Source organism: Cynara cardunculus (assembly GCF_001531365.2).
Source record: "Cynara cardunculus var. scolymus isolate 2C chromosome LG 11, CcrdV1, whole genome shotgun sequence".
Taxonomy (NCBI): Eukaryota; Viridiplantae; Streptophyta; class Magnoliopsida; order Asterales; family Asteraceae; genus Cynara; species Cynara cardunculus.
Window position 1 is genome coordinate 8,729,349 of NC_037538.1, and position 18,671 is coordinate 8,748,019.

At 36.9% G+C, this 18,671-nt stretch overlaps 3 protein-coding genes across 5 annotated transcripts; 2 read left to right on the top strand and 1 right to left on the bottom strand.

Annotated features, from left to right (window-relative positions):
* The first annotated feature begins 2,867 nt into the window (after nucleotides 1–2,867).
* Nucleotides 2,868–8,170, top strand: LOC112521001 (tRNA (cytosine(38)-C(5))-methyltransferase-like). Its single transcript, XM_025129624.1, has 11 exons — nucleotides 2,868–3,433; nucleotides 4,341–4,422; nucleotides 4,517–4,627; nucleotides 4,859–4,952; nucleotides 5,044–5,162; nucleotides 5,247–5,369; nucleotides 5,486–5,786; nucleotides 5,893–5,987; nucleotides 6,371–6,433; nucleotides 6,538–6,602; nucleotides 7,721–8,170. Exons 2-11 carry the CDS (start codon nucleotides 4,351–4,353, stop codon nucleotides 7,794–7,796), a joined length of 1,119 nt encoding a protein of 372 aa, XP_024985392.1. The 5' UTR covers nucleotides 2,868–3,433; nucleotides 4,341–4,350; the 3' UTR covers nucleotides 7,797–8,170.
* Nucleotides 8,171–9,927: 1,757 nt separating this feature from the next.
* Nucleotides 9,928–16,822, top strand: LOC112520652 (pentatricopeptide repeat-containing protein At3g54980, mitochondrial). 3 transcript variants are annotated; one of them, XM_025129082.1, is made up of 4 exons: nucleotides 9,928–12,651; nucleotides 13,953–14,100; nucleotides 14,277–14,394; nucleotides 16,791–16,822. In XM_025129082.1, exon 1 carries the CDS (start codon nucleotides 9,928–9,930, stop codon nucleotides 12,505–12,507), a length of 2,580 nt encoding a protein of 859 aa, XP_024984850.1. In that variant the 3' UTR covers nucleotides 12,508–12,651; nucleotides 13,953–14,100; nucleotides 14,277–14,394; nucleotides 16,791–16,822. The 3 variants fall into 3 exon arrangements, with proteins under 3 accessions (XP_024984850.1, XP_024984849.1, XP_024984851.1); XM_025129081.1 differs by lacking the exon at nucleotides 16,791–16,822 and having other exon boundaries at nucleotides 14,277–14,415; XM_025129083.1 differs by lacking the exons at nucleotides 13,953–14,100; nucleotides 16,791–16,822 and having other exon boundaries at nucleotides 14,277–14,415.
* Nucleotides 14,532–16,301, bottom strand: LOC112521702 (ammonium transporter 3 member 2-like). The gene is made up of 2 exons (XM_025130696.1): nucleotides 15,666–16,301; nucleotides 14,532–15,371 (listed from the first exon to the last, which is right to left on the bottom strand). The coding sequence occupies exons 1-2, from the start codon at nucleotides 16,299–16,301 to the stop codon at nucleotides 14,532–14,534; spliced, it is 1,476 nt and encodes a 491-aa protein (XP_024986464.1).
* Nucleotides 16,823–18,671: the final 1,849 nt, after the last annotated feature.

Genomic DNA, 18,671 nt, shown 5'->3' on the forward strand with positions numbered 1-18,671 from the left:
GATTGGAAACCCAAATGACCGGAAATTGCCGGACCACACCATGACAAACTGGTCTAAATCTACAATTCTAGAAGCAAAAGACCAATAGCATTACTAGGATTGGAGATGAATACCAGGCACAAATCCTATCAGTTGCAAACGCTTATTTTCCGTCATCAAAGAAAGGATTTCCGCCTGGTATTGGCCTCCAATTCTAGGAGTCTTTTGTGGCTCTCCATAAATGTTACCGGCAGTATAAGATTGTTCCGTTTGGACCCAGACCCACCCACCACGTTCACCAACAGCATCCATATATGGTTATCCATCTGATCGACAATCAAACATGGAAAGGATGTTGTGAGCTACAAGTTTCAATTAGATCATGGTCTTAATTGTATGAACACCAAAAGCCTAAAAGAATCAATAGTACCTGGAGGTCCCAGTTCAAATCCAAGAAGGAACAAAAATCCCCTTAACGTGATGACTCCGGGCTACCAGCAAAGCAGGTGGTCACCCTGGGATTAGTCGCTCGCATAGCGGGTTGGATATCCAGGTTAATCGGAAAAAAAGCCTAACCATATGGCTAGATGTCATGTTTAAATAACAAACTACCTAAAAGAACATCATTTCTTAATCGAGTTGGCATACATACACCCAATTTCATATGCTGTAAATTAGTTATGACCGGAAAAAAGAGCAGGTTATGAGGGTTATCGGTATGAGGCAAAAAGARAACACATATTCTCAGAATTCGTTATTTCAAAAGTTCCATTGATAAGAAGCTTGTGTGATAAGGGTGTCTTTCTTCGTAGTTTTTAAGAGCATTGAACTAAACTAYTATCATGKWGCTAAGAATGAACCTCAATCATAATGTTGTGACCATGGTGATGGTTTAGTTACGCCCATGATTTATGTTTTCTTTTTATGTTTAGCAATATTATGAGATAAGATAAAAGGATTCATTGAAACAAAATAAATAAACAAAAAGGAAGAGTGAACCTCACACCAATGATAATAGTCAAATGTCATCAGAATATTCAGCATGAGGATTCTTCTAGTTCTCATCAAACAACAACCACCACCTAAAGGCAAGCAGTTTGTAAAAAAAAGATAAGGAAACAAAATAATTAAACTATGCTCAGATCCGTTTTTTAACCCAAAAATCATAACAAAATGTTGACTACTTGCTCGCACAAACCATCCGAAATTGATCAGAAATTAACATCAATAACAATAATGATTGTGATGAWCTAAACACAACATGTTAAACACATTAAACTTCGTGTGACACAAACAAAACTGAAAGCATTTGCCATGAACAGAGAAATTGTTAGATCAAACAATTATCCCAATTTATATGCATAACCCAGTAATGAAGTTCAAATGTTGAAGTAAACCAATAAGTTATGATGGCATAAACGAATCAAAACGAAAAAACTTGAGGAAAGAAACTCGCATAAGAACTTTTCGCATCTAATTCGATCTTTTTTATTCTTATGACGGGTTCCATTGTAAAGCACACAGAGTATCTGAAGAACAGAACTCTACCTCGTATTGTAGACGTTATTTAGTATTTTAAGACGTTAAGACTTTTGCTAAATTTGCTTAATAAGATAGTATAGATATAGATTATATAATATATTAATATATATTATATAATATATCATATTAATATATATTATATATTATATATTATAAAATTTATATCATAACACCAAATTGTCTACTTGTCCCAATTTACTACATCCTATGTCTTCTATATAAACCAAAATCAACACTCATACCTTTTCAATCCAACTCTACATACTTAATTGGTTGGTTCTTCTTCAATTATTTACACTTTACAACATCAATGGCTCATTCCTACATCACTAATTTTGTCCTCCTAGTTTTAGTCACTTAAGGTATTTGCCTATGAAATTAGCTATTGCAAAGTTAGTCCATCATGTGTTTCATATAATCATATTTACTATTTAGGGTCTTGACCAATGACAATCATGAGTTTCATATGTAAAATTGCAAAGTTAAGGGAGAACAGTCAAGTGAATTAGCTACTGCACATTCAAGTGAGGGCAAATCATCACTTAACTACTGCACATTTATAGATCTATTCAACTGTATTATAGCTGCTGAAATCGTGTTAATATACATCAAAATCTAATGGGATTAGAACAAAAATCGGTGGATGATAACTTGAATATTAATCACAGAACCAAGAACTAAAACTCCAGAGATAGGATTGATTGAATCGATGAACAACTAGATCAATTAATAGCAATACTATGATGCTTTGACTGTTTGACACACAACAATGTCTGCAAACAGAAGAGAGTAACCAGATGCATTTCATGGATTTTACTTAGAAATTGCAAAACGAAACAACCCCAAAAACAGCCACAAGTCCCAACCTAACTAATGTCAGACACTTGACATAAAACCTAAGTAGACAATTAGGCATACATTTAAGAAAACCTAAGTATGGAGGGCAACATCATCTAGATTATGAATTAATCAAACAAGAATTAGAAACATAAAAAATAAAACAAGTAAAGTAAATAACCCTAACCTCACAACTCACAAGTATTCAGATTTTGAGCGGTCGCCGGTCGATAGWTGAGACTCGAGAGAGCGAGAGGCGAGACTCGAGAGCCGACAGTGGTGATTTGAGATTTTGATTCGTGAATCGTGAGTTCTGGTGATTTGAGATTTCGATTCATGAATCGGTTCGTGAGCGAGGCGGGAGTTGAGGACGAAAGAGAGAGCGAGTGAGGCCAATTGACGATTGTGGTGGTAATTTTAGGCCCAACTGAACCTATATATATACATGCCCTGGGCCGTCGCCCCYTGGGCCTATGGCCGGGCCGGCCCAGTCTCTCTTCTCTCTCACGGTTTTATCTGCCATGGATAACTCCCGTYTCATCGATGCCTTCTCTTTACCAAAGCACCATTGAAGCTCCCTTATTCATCAAGGAAGTGTAACTTCTTCATCGGTACCACCAAAGCATCTCTATCTTCTTCATCAGAGCACTATCGAACATTAGTGCCCTCGCCCCAATATCTGGGTATAGGATGGGAGAGTCATGGTGGGTTTAATCCTTGTGATTTTGGAATTTGGGTCCCACCCGATGTTGAATTTCTTTACATCTATTAGAACCTTTTGGAGGGTACCAAATAAGTGTTGAAGAACATTAGGTATCACCAAATTGCTGGCATACAGGTGTTAAAAAGGAGCTGAAGGTGAAGGTCCAAGAAGCAACCACTCAAACTATCGACGATWAAAGTGATTGATCAATTAGAATAAGATAGAGAAAAAGAGATTTACCGGTAGATCGGTAGGAGAGGAGAGAAGGACAGGRGCGTCGGAGYGAACAGATCGACGAATAAGGGAGGAGGGCAGCGGTGCAGACGACGGAGGAGGGGAGTAGAGACGGCGAGGAGAGCACCGGCGAGAGAGGTGCGTCGTTTTTTTCTCTTTCTCAAAGGGCATGTCTGTGGTGTCTCCACTCTCCACTCCAGCTCCTTTCTTGACAGCTTCGTTATTTTCTTATTTTGTAGGGGTTAAAAATTAATTTAAATTAACATTTAGAGTAAATTACTTTTTAATCCTTATGGTTTGTTAAAAGTTGCTATTTTCATCCTTGTGTTTAAAAAATGATCTTTATCCTTATAGTTTATAATTCATCACTTTTTCCATTTCTATGGTTTATAATTCATTGATATTTAAGTTCTTATAGTTTATACTTTATTGCTATTTTTGTATCTCATACTTAATTGTAATGAATTGTCTCGAGGAGCACTAGCACACTTAGGATTTTTGTCGAACGTGCACATTTAAGGTTGATCAAAGGTCCGCAAAGTTGTTCAATATGTTTTAAGCTGAATTCCACCATTCAAAAGATTTTTTAAGTTTCTTTGTTGATTTTGAGGGGAAAGTTTTTTTTTGTTGATTTCAATAGAATATCTTGGGTTTTTTGGTTGATTTTAAGATACTTTTTTTCGATTTTTTGATTGATTTTTCTTATATTTTCTAATAATTCAGAGCATCCCTCAAAGTTCAACGAATGCACCTTTCATAACTCAAAAAAAGGTCGTACTTGCAAAAACAAGTTGAACGGATGCACATAAGTCTACTCAAACATACATAGGTCTGTCCCTATCGAGGAGAAAGACAACAATAAATTGTAAACTATAGAGACAAATCATAATTTCAAAGTATAAGGACGACAATTGAAATCTAAACAAACCAGAGGGACTAAAATTGCAGTTTACTCAATTTAATTAAATATTCCCCCTTTTTCCTTCTCTTTTTTTCGGTTGGGTACGATTACTCAATTTAATCAAAGCCCTAAACTGCACATCAGGCACACTCTTATGGAAGAAGAGGGTTTGCCCGCAAAACAGCCATGGCGGGTGCTCGAATTTTACAGTGGCATTGGTGGCATGGTAAGCCAACCACAACCTTTCTCTCTAGTTATATCTTCGCTTCTTATTGAAAATTTCTCTTTGGAATAATAATTGAGACATGGAACTTGAACAGAGGTATTCGGTGATGAAGGCTGGATTGCAAACAGAAATGGTTGAAGCTTTCGACATAAACGACTTGGCTAATGATGTTTATGAGCATAATTTTGGGCATCGGCCATTTCAGGTGTGTCTGTGAACATAGCATTCCAATCGAGAGACACAGACAGTTACCTTAGACTCAAATATGATGTAGATTCTATAGTTCATGCTAAAAATTGATAACGAATTTAAGCCATGACAAGTACTACAAAATGGAAGATGTAGATGTTGAAAGGTACTGTCTGTGTAAATGTATAATGATGTTGTCAATATTGTTCAGATGGTTAGTTTTGTTCATTTTTGGAGGTGAATATAGGGTAACATTCAGACATTGACTGCTGCTGATCTTGATCGTTACCGCGCAAACGTGTGGCTTCTTTCTCCACCATGCCAACCGTATACCCGACAAGGTTAGGTTTCGGATAGTTATTGCATTTCCCATTTTGTCCGATGATGATTTCATTGATTATAATGTATCCCAAACTAAGCCTGTCTTTTTAGGTCTTCAGAAACAATCTGCTGATGCTCGGGCCTCCTCTTTTCTCAGAATTCTTGAAATCATTCCGCAGTTGATGCTACCTCCGGTCATGCTCTTTGTTGAGAATGTTGTTGGATTTGAGGTTTGTAATCAAAATTTGAGCTCAATTTATGAAATTATATTGACCGATGCATTGTTCAATTACTAAATTGTTGTTTTGTTTCAGACATCTGATACACATCAAAAGATGGTTCAGATACTCGAGGAAAGCCAATTTGAAATGCAGGAATTTATATTAAGCCCACTGCAGTTTGGTGTGCCGTACTCCCGTCCCCGTTACTTTTGCCTGGTATGTCAACCAAAACAAAGAAAACAGAGCATCATGTTGATTAACAATTTCAAAGTATCACATGAAAAATCCCTAGAGCCTTGAATTTAATTGTATTTGTTATGCATGCTTTGCAGGCCAAAAGAAAGCCATCATCCTTCTGCAACCCAGAGTTCAATGGGCAGCTTCTTCATGTGCCAGAACTGTTATTCGGTTGCAATGAGAGCATATCAATCAGTGAAAATGGTCAATTAACAAGTACTTCTGATAAGATGYTCCAAACATGCCTTCCTATAGAAAGATTTTTGGAATTTGGGAACTCTATGAACCAGGTTGAAAATGGAACAAGTTTTCCACCAAATACGTTTTCAGATGAAAATTCTTTAAAGCAGTACTTTGTTCCATCAAACTTGATAGAAAGATGGGGAAGTGCCATGGGTATCCTTGATATCAAGTTATTTGTTTTATGTACATTTATAACCTCAAAATAGTTTTAATCCGTAGCTGTCTCTTGATGCAAATGTTGTTCCTTAAAGTGATATAGATATCGTCTATCCTGATTCAAAGCGCTGCTGTTGCTTCACAAAGAGTTATTATCGTTATGTGAAGGGCACTGGATCCCTATTAGCAACCGTTATGGTAAATTTCTGCAATCATGCTTAGCTTTTTGTTGCAAGTAAACCATCTTTTTTGTGAAAATGCATAGGCTACTACATATCACAAGAATGAGTGCTTTTAGACAAAAGGTACCAAGTCTGATGGTTCTTTTTGCATTTACATTTCTACAATTTGTTCATTCTTGCAAATCATGGTGCTTTTTTGGCTCTTTCACAAAGAATGGTTACTTTGCAATGAGTGCTTATGTAAAATAGTTCAATAAGCCAATCACTTTTACTTAATGGCAGTATGTATGCATTCTCTCTCTGCCTTTGAAACGCATTAGTTGTTATTCAGATTATGACTTGCATTGTTGGGCACCCAATCTTATATGCGGACTTTTTTTCCATATGAACTATTTGCAGCCAAAGACGAGAGACAAAACGTCATTGGAGGAACTTTGCCTCAGATACTTCACGCCTAGAGAGGTCTGTAGTTATATGATGCAATTTGTTCTTTTTTAGTCCTTATTGGTTTTCTTGGTGGTGATCCTTTATTCGTTTCACAACCTCATAAGAAAATTATATTGCAGGTTTCAAATTTGCATTCTTTCCCCAAGGAATTTGAGTTTCCAGAACATGTAACCCTTCGACAACGGTATGTTGATTAAACCTTTTTATACCCTTGCATTTTTGCATGGTGAAAATGGAGATTGATAATTTGCATGTAATACTTCAAAAGTGTGATTCATACTTTATTATTCCGGATTCTTGTTTCCACTATGAGAGCAGATAACGCCCAAATTAACATACATCCTCTGTTCTAAAAAGAGAGTTCACTTTGACTTTTACATGTCAAAAATATTCTAAGTCAAATTTTATATCGACTTTTGCACGATTTCATCCCCTTATTCGAGTGCTATTTACATAGTTCAGTCTACAAATGACACATTTTATCCCATACTATTTTTATTTTACATAGTTTAATCTAATCATAGATTTGCAAGTTGTAAACCATGATGTTTGGCTTTCAAAAGTCAAGCTTGTACTCTCTTTTTCGGAACACATGGATTCTTTCCAGATGCTGAAAATGTCATTTTTCCATATCACCACCATCAAAATGCATAAGTCTTACAATTCATGGTACTTTTTCTATTTTTTTATACTATTGGATTTTTTTTTATGAATTTTGAAGTTAAAGCTAGTCTCTAAAAAGTCAAACACGGGCCTTTCTTTTGTAGAACAGAGTGGTACAAGAGAGAAAAAGAATGAACCTACACTCCTAAAACTTGATAGCATCATTAGCACCTTCCTTTCATGAAAATTGTATCACTTTCTTTTTCATAACGTCCGGTTAAAATTTGTAATGCTTCATTTTTTGGCAAAATTTCATCACATAAACTTTCTAATTGTCATTACAAATAAATGGATGGTATTTAATTTGATTCCACATTATAATTGCATTTTGTTTGTACTCTAGGGGGTGTATGGTTAAAGTATTAAGTTGTCATTAATGTGATTGAAAATAAAAGAAACTGTTTGGTGTTATATAATATAATAAGCTAATTCCCCCTGAAAGCTCAAATTTCTATTACCAGTTAAAGTTGTTTGAATGAAAATTCATTCTCATTTTCATTTCCCCGCATGAACCACAAATTCCCTTAGATATTTGAAAGCATTCTTAAACCATCCATTTATGTATCTAATAAAACATTACTTACATTGGTTTTTGAATTATTATTTTTAAAGATTAAGCTCACTGTTTTGTTTCTGCAGTTATGCATTGCTGGGAAACAGTTTGAGTGCAGCAGTGGTTGCTCCGCTCCTCCATTATCTATTTAGCGAACCGTAGTTTTTTCTTCAGTTGTTTTTCGATCATATGATTCTCAGTTTGCAAGGCTTAATCCCATCAAAGTTGATAACATTTCGATCTCCAGGACTTGTTTATGAAGCTCGAAGAAACACCGTGTGTATGATAAGTTTTTGATCCTATCTTATATCTACAAGATGAGGTTTGAAGTGTTGTTCAAATGATATTGATATTTTGGAGTTTTAGGTATGCCCTACCAGAGAAATGCATAGGGTACACCACAGAATTTGGTGTTAGAATTGTATCCCATATGTATGAGATCATCCACACTCATGGAATGAGTCATCTTTCAAGAGTAACATTGTTAGCTTTTGTAATTATCTTATACATTAATACAGGGGACCGTTTTTTGCGAGTTAGAGAACCGATGCATTATGTACTATTTCATATTGTGAACTGTGTTTGTGGAACAAAAAATACACATTTTGAGGAGTTTTAATATCGTAAATTAAACAATACCTTAAATTAAAATAAATAATATAGTGGAGTTTTAATGTCTATATAATATTGCGAAGTACATTTCAACTTTAGAAACTGGTCTTGCAAATTTGGTCTATACTCTACATAGCATCGACGTGAAAATGAGGAGAGTTTTCTTTCTCTTAAAATAGTTTTTTTATTTAATATATATGTTAAATATAAGGGTAAATTACGTCTTTGTCCCTGTAGTTTGTTATAAAAGGTGGATTTCATCCATGTAGTTTTGGAATTGCCGTTTTCATTCCTATAGTTTGCAAGTCGTTGCTATATTCATTCTTGATGCTAATTTCTATGTTTAAATTAGGCTTGTTTATCGGTTGACATCCAATGGATGCGAGAAGAACCGAATCGATCCAAGCATCTATTGGATGTTGAATTTTGTCGAGCGATCTAACTCGATTAATATTAAACAGCTGATCCAATCTAATCCAATGAATGATTACATTAGTTCGATTCCAACCATTGGATATAGAGATGGAAATTTTACCCATCAGGACGGGTATCCACGTTTATTTTCATACCTGAAGCGGGGTCAGAGCAGGGTTTGAGATGGTGTTATCCGCCCCTAATCCGGGGCCAATTGTTTTTTTTTTAATATGTATACAATGTGCATAAATAAATAAATATGTATATATGTAAGTAAATATTTAGTTCTAAATAACAAATATATTTGATTTTCAATATGGTAGTTAATATAGTAGCGATTTATTATAATTATAATTTTAAAACACATTGTTTTATTGTTTTTTTTAACTAAATGGTACATGATGGGTTATCCAAACCTACTAGGCAGGATCGAGGGATGCATTACCCGCTTAATTGGATATTTTTTATTGGATATCCATTGGACTGGATTTGATCCATCCAACATCCAGTGGACTAAAATATTACCTTTAAGTATGGGGACTAAAATGAAAAAGAAACCAGAAGCCACTTGGACAAAAAAAAAACAATAAACTTTAAATCATAAGAACAAAAATGATAATAAATTATAAACCAGGGGATGAAACTCATTATCTCTAGATTTTAGAGAAGAAAATAGAAATTTTCAACAAACCATAGAAACTAAAAAAAGTAATAAGGGGCCGTTTACTAAACACTTACTTGGTAAGTGCTTATTGAATAAATTTCCTTATCGGATGAACATGAGAAGGGCCAAGAATCTTACCGGATAAGAGCGTGAAGAATGACGGAGAGTCTTACCCAATAAGTGAGGATGATGACTCTTACCCAGTAAATTATTGCATTCGATATGTTTTGATATACTAAAATTTTACGCATCAAAATAAATCATAATGTTGACTCATATGGATAAACATTTACCCGGTAAGCAATTAGGTAAACGACACCTTCATCATAATATAGGAGATCACATAACGTAACCGTGCATTTCAACGCAAAACTAGTCAAATATCTAATCGATTAACAACAATCGCCGGTTTAACAAACGATCCATCTTTTATTCTTTTTTATAGATTGAAGTTTGAATTAGATGATATGAGTGGAGGGTGTTAAATGGTACTTCTTGGAAACATAGGGGTACAAACAAAACGAAGCGGTTTAACAAAATTAGGGTTTTTATTTCTGAATCTTCACAATTTTTATGCAGAAACACTCCAGTGATCAAACCAACATGAGAACTCCCTTACCTCCTACATTCATCACCCCTTTTCTTGCTCGATCTCGCTCACGCTCAATATTAGAACATTCTTTATCATTTTCTTCAATTTCTGACGGTAATCCGTTGTTGGAACAGGAAATTCCCACTAAACCCAACTCAAAGTCCATATCTTTTGAGAACCCCAATCACCCACAATCAAAAAATCCGAAAACTGAAAAACCCATCTCACAGGATCCAATTTTGTCTCAATCCGATGTCACTGAAGTTCTACTTTCTCATAGAAACGATCCAGATTTTGTTCTGGGGCACTTCAAATGGGCTACAAGAAAAGGAATTGTGCCAGCTAAGATGACTGGTGATCCGTTTCTTGTTCTGGTCCATATTTTGATGTGTTCGGAAAAACACCACGGAACTGCTAAGAAATTGATTAGCAAATGTGTTACGGAGTTTTCGGATACTGGGCCAGGTGAGCTTGTTTCCCAATTTGTTGTTACTGCAGAGAAGTTTCAGTTTGATTACGATTCAAATTCTAGGGTTGTCAATTACTTTCTGGGTAGTTTGGCTCGATCCTCTCGATTGGAAGATGCTGTTGTTTGTTTCAGGAAAATGGTTGAAAAAAACATTGTTCCTTGTGTTCCATTTGTTCATGTTCTTTTGAATGCATTGGTTAGGAATAACATGATTACAGAAGCTCGAGTTATGTTCAACGATATAGTAAGAATGGGAATTCCGTATGATTGTGCAATGATTCGAGTTATGATTCGTGGGTGTGTAAAAGAAGGTAAATTTGAAGAGGCTGCACAGTACTTTTGTGATGCAAAGGTGAATGGGGTAGAGCTTGATGCAATAACTTATAGTACTGCTATTTATGCTGTTTGTAAGAAACCCGACGCCATTTCTGCTCGTGCATTGTTGAATGAGATGAAGGAAAGAGGATGGGTTCCTTCCGAGGGAACTTATACGAATGTTATTGGAGCTTGTGTGAAGCAGAGATTTATGATCGAAGCTTTAAAGTTAAAAGATGATATGGTTAGTTGTGGGGTTCGTATGAATTTGGTGATTGCCACGAGTTTGATGAAGGGATATTGTGTTAATGGAGATCTTCGCAGCGCTTTGGATTTGTTTGAAAAGAGTGTTGAGGACGGTCTTTGTCCAAATAAGATCACATACTCGGTTCTGATTGAAGGGTGCGTCAATAATGGGGATACGGAAAAGGGTTTTGAATTGTACACCCGAATGAAAAATGAAGGTATCAAACCTAATGTTTACAACATAAATTCGTTAATAGCAGGGTTTTCTGAGGCTGGTTTGATAGAAGAAGCAAAGAAACTCTTTGATGAAGCTATTGAAATCGGTGTGGCGAATGTCTTCACGTACAATAATCTTATTTCGTGGTTTTGTAAAGTGGATAAAGTAAATGAAGCTTGTGATGTATTCGATAAGATGGTGAAAGATGGAGTTTCTCCAACTATTGTTTCGTATAACAACATCATACTCGGCCACTGCAAAAGCGGAAATATGGATGTCGCATTAGAGTTGTTTAATATGATGCAAGAAAGGGGTTTCAAAGCTAATGTCATCACTTATAGCATTTTGATCAATGGGTATTTTAGGAAAGGTAAAAGTGAGCAAGCCCTAGCTATCTTTGATCAAATGGTGGATCTTGGGTTTCTTCCATCCGACTACACGTTCAATATAGTTATAAATGGTTTGTGCAAAGTTGGCCAAACATCCGAGGCTCGTTATATGTTGGAGAAAGCGGTGGAGAAGGGTTTTACCCCAACATGTATGACATATAATAGCATTATAGATGGTTTTGTTAAGGAGAGCAATCTTGATTCCGCATTGGCTGTTTATACAGAGATGCACGAAGCCGGGATTTGCCCAAATGTTGTCACGTACACCTCTTTGATTCACGGATTTTGCAAATTGAAGAACATGGATCTTGCTTTGAAAATGAGGAACGAGATGAAAAGCAAAGGTCTTGAATTGGATGTTACAGCATATGGTGCTTTAATTGATGGATTTTGCAAAAGCAGGGATATGAGAAGTGCACGTGAATTCTTTGACGAGATTTATCAAGTTGGATTATCTCCAAATTCCGCGGTTTATAATAGCATGATAAGCGGATTTCGGGATCTTGACAACATAAAAGAAGTTCTTGCCTTTCAAAAGAGAATGGTCAATGAGGGGATCATATGTGACTTACCTATGTACACTACTTTGATTGACGGCCTGCTTAAAGCAGGGAAAATAGTTTCTGCTTCCGATTTGTATGCAGAGATGCTTGCAAAGAACATAGTGCCAGATGTTGTTATGTATTCGGTTTTGGTCAATGGTCTTTGTAATAAGGGTCAACTAGAGAATGCACGGAACATCTTGGAAGAGATGGAGAAGAAGAGTGTGGTTCCTAACGTAGTTATTTATAATTCACTGATTGGTGGGTACTTTAGGGAGGGTAATTTGCAACAGGCTTTCAAATTGCATGATGAGATGCTAGATAGAGGTCTTGTACCTGACGATAGAACGTATGATATTCTTGTTACGGGTAAAGTCAAAGGGGATGAGTCGATGATTGAAGCTTCATGTTGAGTACAAGTTCATTGGTTGGATGGTTTGACCACTTTGACTTCAGATGGCACTCATTGAGGTCCATCAATTGGGACTTTCATCCCTTCATTGAAGTGCAAGGCAACATCTTTCGCAGACGAGTTTGTTTATCTTGCAGCATTCGAGGTAAGTTGCCATGCCCGTGGTACTTTCTTATCATGCAATTGGATCTATGACTTATCCATTTAATGATTATTGTTAGTATACAAAGATTATGGGTGCCTGTTTTTTCTTAATTGTCTAATGTACCATGGACCTATGTTTTGCTTTTAGGGTTTAGGGTTTATATTATAGGATTGACGATGATTGAATCATAAATGAGATGCAATAGAAGACGAGTGGATATGTGGCAAGTGCTCGAGCCTATACAAGATTAGTTAAAACTCTAAAGTGCAAACGTCATTGTATATTGATCAAAGACATTAAACCTGAACATAAGCAAGATCATAAAGAATTACATACACACAGAGACATATGTGTGTGTATATTGATATAGGCGAATGATCGTGTGAGAAGAAGAGTTTAAGGTGAGAAGCGTAAGAAGGGATCTGGACCGTTGATCACCTTTAATCTCAAACCCACCCATGAATCACGCTTGATACGGAAATTGATCCGGTGCATCTCATCCTAATGTGCATCTAAAGGTAGAGATCCCTTCTCACGCTTCTCACCTTAACTCTCTTTCTCGCCAAAACCCAACCCTATTATATATATAATATATATATATATATATATATATATATATATATATATATATATAAGGGAGGGATACATGCAAACCAAACCATTTGTAGAAACCGTGAAAACCCTCTATTTCATTGTTTAATTTAGTGGAAAAAATTCATGAAACTATTTAATATGATGAAATTGTTTCAAGTAATTCATTTCTTGATGAAATTGTTTCATATATTTTTGTTTCCGTGTAATAATTAAGTTGTTTCATGTATTTCCATAATTAACGCCCTCCACAATAAAAATGACTAGTCAACCCTCATAATTAAAAGAAGGGAAAAAAAAGAAAAATTATGATTGGTTGAATGAGTTTTTCACGGTTTGTACTAATGGTTTGGTTTGCATTTTATCCCTCCCCTATGTGTGTGTATATATATGTATGTGGTATTGTTGTGTGTGTATTAACTAAGATTCGTCACACTTTTCACAAAATCAACCACTCTAATCTTTAGGATAGAGGTAGGTCAGGTCTGCATACATCAATTACTCTGACCGGACCCACCTCCTGGTGGGACATACTGGGTTCGTTTGGTTTATTTTTTTGTATATTGCCATGTACAAGATTGTATTTTCCCCCTTTTTGGATAGGTTGACATGCCACTTCTAGCATGAATGTCTGTTTTCTTGGTCTTTAGGTTACACACCCGGAGAACGTGCATAAACCCTAAACCTATTCGATGTTTTGGTCATTGCAGAAGATCAATGATCTTGCCACACGCCCACACCTGGGATCGTCATATAAATCTTCATATCTGAACTATGTTGTTCCAAATGCTTGAAGAAGTTGAAATTTTGATCTAATCCTGTGTTTGGGCAATGCTCTTTCTCTCTGCACAATTCATGGTTAGTTCTTTTTTTAAACAGTCAACGAACATAAAAGCTTGGTGTCTTTTTGACTCAAAACTCACAATTTAAAAACGTAGAAATCCGCTAAATCTATCGGACACAAAGGCCTCATGGTAATTCATGGTTAGTTAAGTTCTTGATCAAGTAACACCAAACTCAATGCGGTTTTGTAGGAGTCTGAGATTTCAAAGGCACCAAGAACACAAGTTTTGCTACCTATAGCGCTCGGTGAGGTTCATCTTTTGGCGCACACCCAACTTCTTCCAAATCAACGTGACGGCCAGTTGCAAGGTATTTTTTTGGTTTTTTGTTATATATATAAAGTAATCGATTTTGGTATATGCCCTTTGCTGTTAGTACAGTGTTTTAATTGGAAATCAAGATTTTGGTTTACAAAGAGTCTATAAACTTGAAAAGGCTATCTAATTTCATGTCATTTCAATTGAACTCACACCAGCCTTGCTTGGGGATTCGATATCGTTATAATAACTCGAGTACCTTTGGTTCTCGAGCCTATCACCTTCTCCCCAAATAGCGTAAGCTTCTTCTCCATGAACTGCCTCATCTCCGACTTCTAGCTCCTCATCGGACATCCTCAAAGGCACAATTATTTGCACAAATAAGCACACTAAACTCGTCATAATGATATTAAGAACCACCACGAACAAAATCCCGAGCAGTTGAATCCCCATTTGCCGAAATCCCCAATGGATACTCTCCGATGTCCCAAGGTGCAACCCGTGGAATAACCCCATGTATTTACTCGTACTTCCGTAGAACAGTTTGCACAAATGTGGCTCCGAGAAGAGGCCCGTGAGGATACCGCCCAAGATTCCAGCGATGGCATGTGTGTGCAACACCGCCATCGTGTCGTCGACTTTCTGGAGTATCTCGAACTTCCTGTGCACCACCATCATCGTGAACCATGGGATCGATCCCGAGCAAATTCCCATTGCAATCGCTGCGTAACCTTGCACCACCCCGGCTGCAGGGGTGATGCAAACTAGACCAGTGATCATGCCCTGAACTGCTCCGATGACTGAGGGTTTCTTGAAGAAAATTACATCAAGAATGAGCCACGTGAGCAGGCTTGTAGCCGCACACACATGAGTGTTCAAAACGGCTAAGGAAGCATCTGCACTAGCGACATAAGGGTCTCCACCGTTGAACCCGGTCCATCCCATCCATAACAGACCCGCACCGGCTAACATCAGTATGATGTTGTTGGGAGGAAACTTTTCCCTGTCGATTTGCAATCTAGGACCGACCTGCACAAAAATAGAACCAAAAGGTTATTCCCAACGGTTCCCGAATTAGCAGGAGATCCTAACCTCCCTGGGAGTCAAGGGTTCAAGCCTCACCAAAAGGTGGAAAGTGTGTAGTAGTTTTGTCGTATATAACTTGTGTAACCCACTTTTTTCAATATAATATTCAAAAAAAGTAGGCATTCCGCAAGTTGCATAAGTGCTACTTGCGTAATGAAAGTGGACACTTATTTTGGAACAAACTAAAATAGAAATATGAACATTTATTTTAAAATGGAGGGGGTATAAGAAAAATACCCAATAAGCGGTGGTGTAACCAGCAACACCGGAAGACAGATGGATAACGTAACCACCAGAATAGTCGATGATTCCCATTTTGCTGAGCCAACCTTTTGTAGACCAAATGGTGAATGCACCGATGGTGTACGAAAACGTTAGCCAAAGCGGAACAAACAACATCCATGCGTAAAAATTCATCCGTCCCAAAACCGCACCCGCGATCAAAATCAATGTGATCGCAGCAAAAACAAACTGGAAAAAGACCATAGTCGCGTTCGGAAACATTCCCAGAAACGCTTGTTCAAGAAGATACTTCTGCTCAACAGCAGCATTCGGTTTTCCCCAAATCGGAATAAGTTCATCACCAAATGAAAGTCGGTATCCCCAACAAACCCAACAAACAAGAACCATCGCAAAAGCATATAACGCCATGAATGCGGAATTCACCGCCCATTTCTTCTTCACAGCACCCCCATACAAGATTATAAGCCCCGGGACACTCTGCAAGCCGACTAGCGTTGCCGCTACGAGCTGCCACGCATTGTCGGCCTTGTTCATCCATTCGGGGCTGGCATCATCTGGTAACAAATTTGGAGGAAACGCAAAGGGTTGTGTTAGATTGAGGAGTGGTGGCGATGGTGGTGAGAAACTCATCTTCTTACCAATTCCTGAACACAAATCAAGAAATGGTGTTGAGTGGCGTTATTTGTAGGGAAGAAGATGACCGGCCAAGTAGCAGGAATGAAGGATCGATGATTTCAAGGTACAAGTCGTTATTGCATGAATATAATACAATGAGATTGCTGCTTCCTTTTGGAGGAATGTTAGTGGTTTTATGTGTTAAGGTTTTTGGGCATCAAACAAGTCTCTTTTGTACAGTTTTCGTCGGTTGAAGATTTCAACACATAGTCAAGGTTCTAAATGACGTGAGATTTAAGAGAGAGAGAGAGAGAGATTGTCGATGTAACACCCCAAAAGTTTCGACATATATATATATAATATATATATATATCTATATATATATATGTAATAACTTGAAACTAAGAGCATAATTTTGGATGAAATGCATGCTATGTACGATACATGTATTTTTTTTGATTAAATGGGATGGACGTGACATGGTTGTGTGGGGCTCATTACCAGGACGCTGGTATTGGACGATGGAAAACCGCATAAAATTAAATTGTCAGTATATGAGCCGGAAGGGGTACTTCTGAGACTGTACTATGGGACGGTAGTCAAGACGTGCCTGTAAACGCCTATGAGTTTAACTAGAGATGGATGGAATGACGGAGCCCCACCATGCCAAGTGGACGTATGAGATATCAAATGTGATGGAAGATGCATTTTATTTAAGAATGAAGCTGCGAAAAGCCATGAACTCACTTAGCATAAAGCTAACTTTAGCATTTATCTCGGGATCAGGAAAGTTCAAGGTCGATAAGAGAATTGTTTGATGTTATGTTTTAATATTCCGCTGCGATGTATTCTGGAAGTGTTGATGTTTCGTGGTTTAAGGGTGTAACAGTCGACAAGCGAACAATGATCAAGTTCTTTTTGAACGGCAATCCCATAATGAAGATAGAAATCCCACAACGGTTCATGGTGAAAATAATGTGATGGTTTATGATTCAAATCAAGATGTGATTTCTTTTAAAAAAAAAGAACTAGAACTGACTGCAGATGTACTATTTTTCGAGTCGAAGAAGTGGAAGTATGAGTTCCTATTTTTGATCAACAAGCTGGAATGCTCTCTAAACAATAACTTTAGTTGTTCTTCCAATGAATCACCACCTTTGAATGTAACTTTAAACTCAATTACCAAAAGTTGCTTGGAATTTTTTGCATCATGACAATATCTGAAATTCTTGTTGTAATTAAAAAAAAAAATCATAGCTTCTTGGTATTGAATCATGGGAAAATGACCAGTTTATACATTATACGCTAATAAAATGACCACTTTTAAGATATTTTCAAAAAATAACCAACCAAATCGCCCCGATTTTGGCCAATTTTTTATCTTCTAGTGAAGACAACTTTTAACGCAACGATTTGACACATTGGAGGCACTTGACTGGTATGGGGCGATTTGAAAAGAATGAGTTTTTGTTCACTAACATGCTCAAGAGATTGCTATCTTGTTTTCTAGAATAGAGAATCATGTAGAAAACTCTGAATACATGAAATTCTTTAAAACTTGATATTGGGAAGAAGAAATGACTATTTTATACAATTCCCCCAATAAGATTGACTTATTATTGTTTTTTTTAAAGTATATTAGAATGGTAAATTAGAGAATATTATAAAAATATAGTTTATGTTAAAATCTCTAAAATATATAATCTCTTAGGGTGCGTTTGGTACGTGGAACAGGGTGGGACAGGACAGAACATGACACACTTGTCCCATTTTGGTGTGTTTCTAAGTGGAACTAAGTGGAACACGTGTGGGACAAGCCTGTCCACCCTCAACCCCTGGAACTAAGTGGAACAAGACATATTTGACAAATATACCCTAAATTGATTTCTTCACAGGCGACGTTCATCTCCTTTGATCTCCATCTGCATCTCCATCTCCATCGATTTCTTCACAGTCCACCTCCTCTCCATCGATCTCCATCTCCATCTCCATCGATCTCCATCTCCATCGATTTCTTCCTAGTCCACCTCCATCTCCATCTCCATCTCCATCGATCTCCATCTCCTTCGATTTCTTCACAGGAGACCTCCATCTCCATCGATTTCTTCACAGCATCCAAGAACAAAGGTACGGTGAATTTGATGAATCACGAACTAGGGTTTGTTCTWTTTGATGAAATTCGAAATGATTTTTTTATTGATTTTGTGTTTTTAGTTGAATCATGAACCGGRTATTGTGATTTTTKATCAATRAGGAACTGGGTATTCTTCACAGCCGGCCTCCATCTTCGTCGTCTTCTTCATAGCTGGTAATCGATTTTGCCTACTGTTTCGAATGATAAATCGATTTTGCCTACTGTTTCGATCGATAAATCGATTTTGCCTA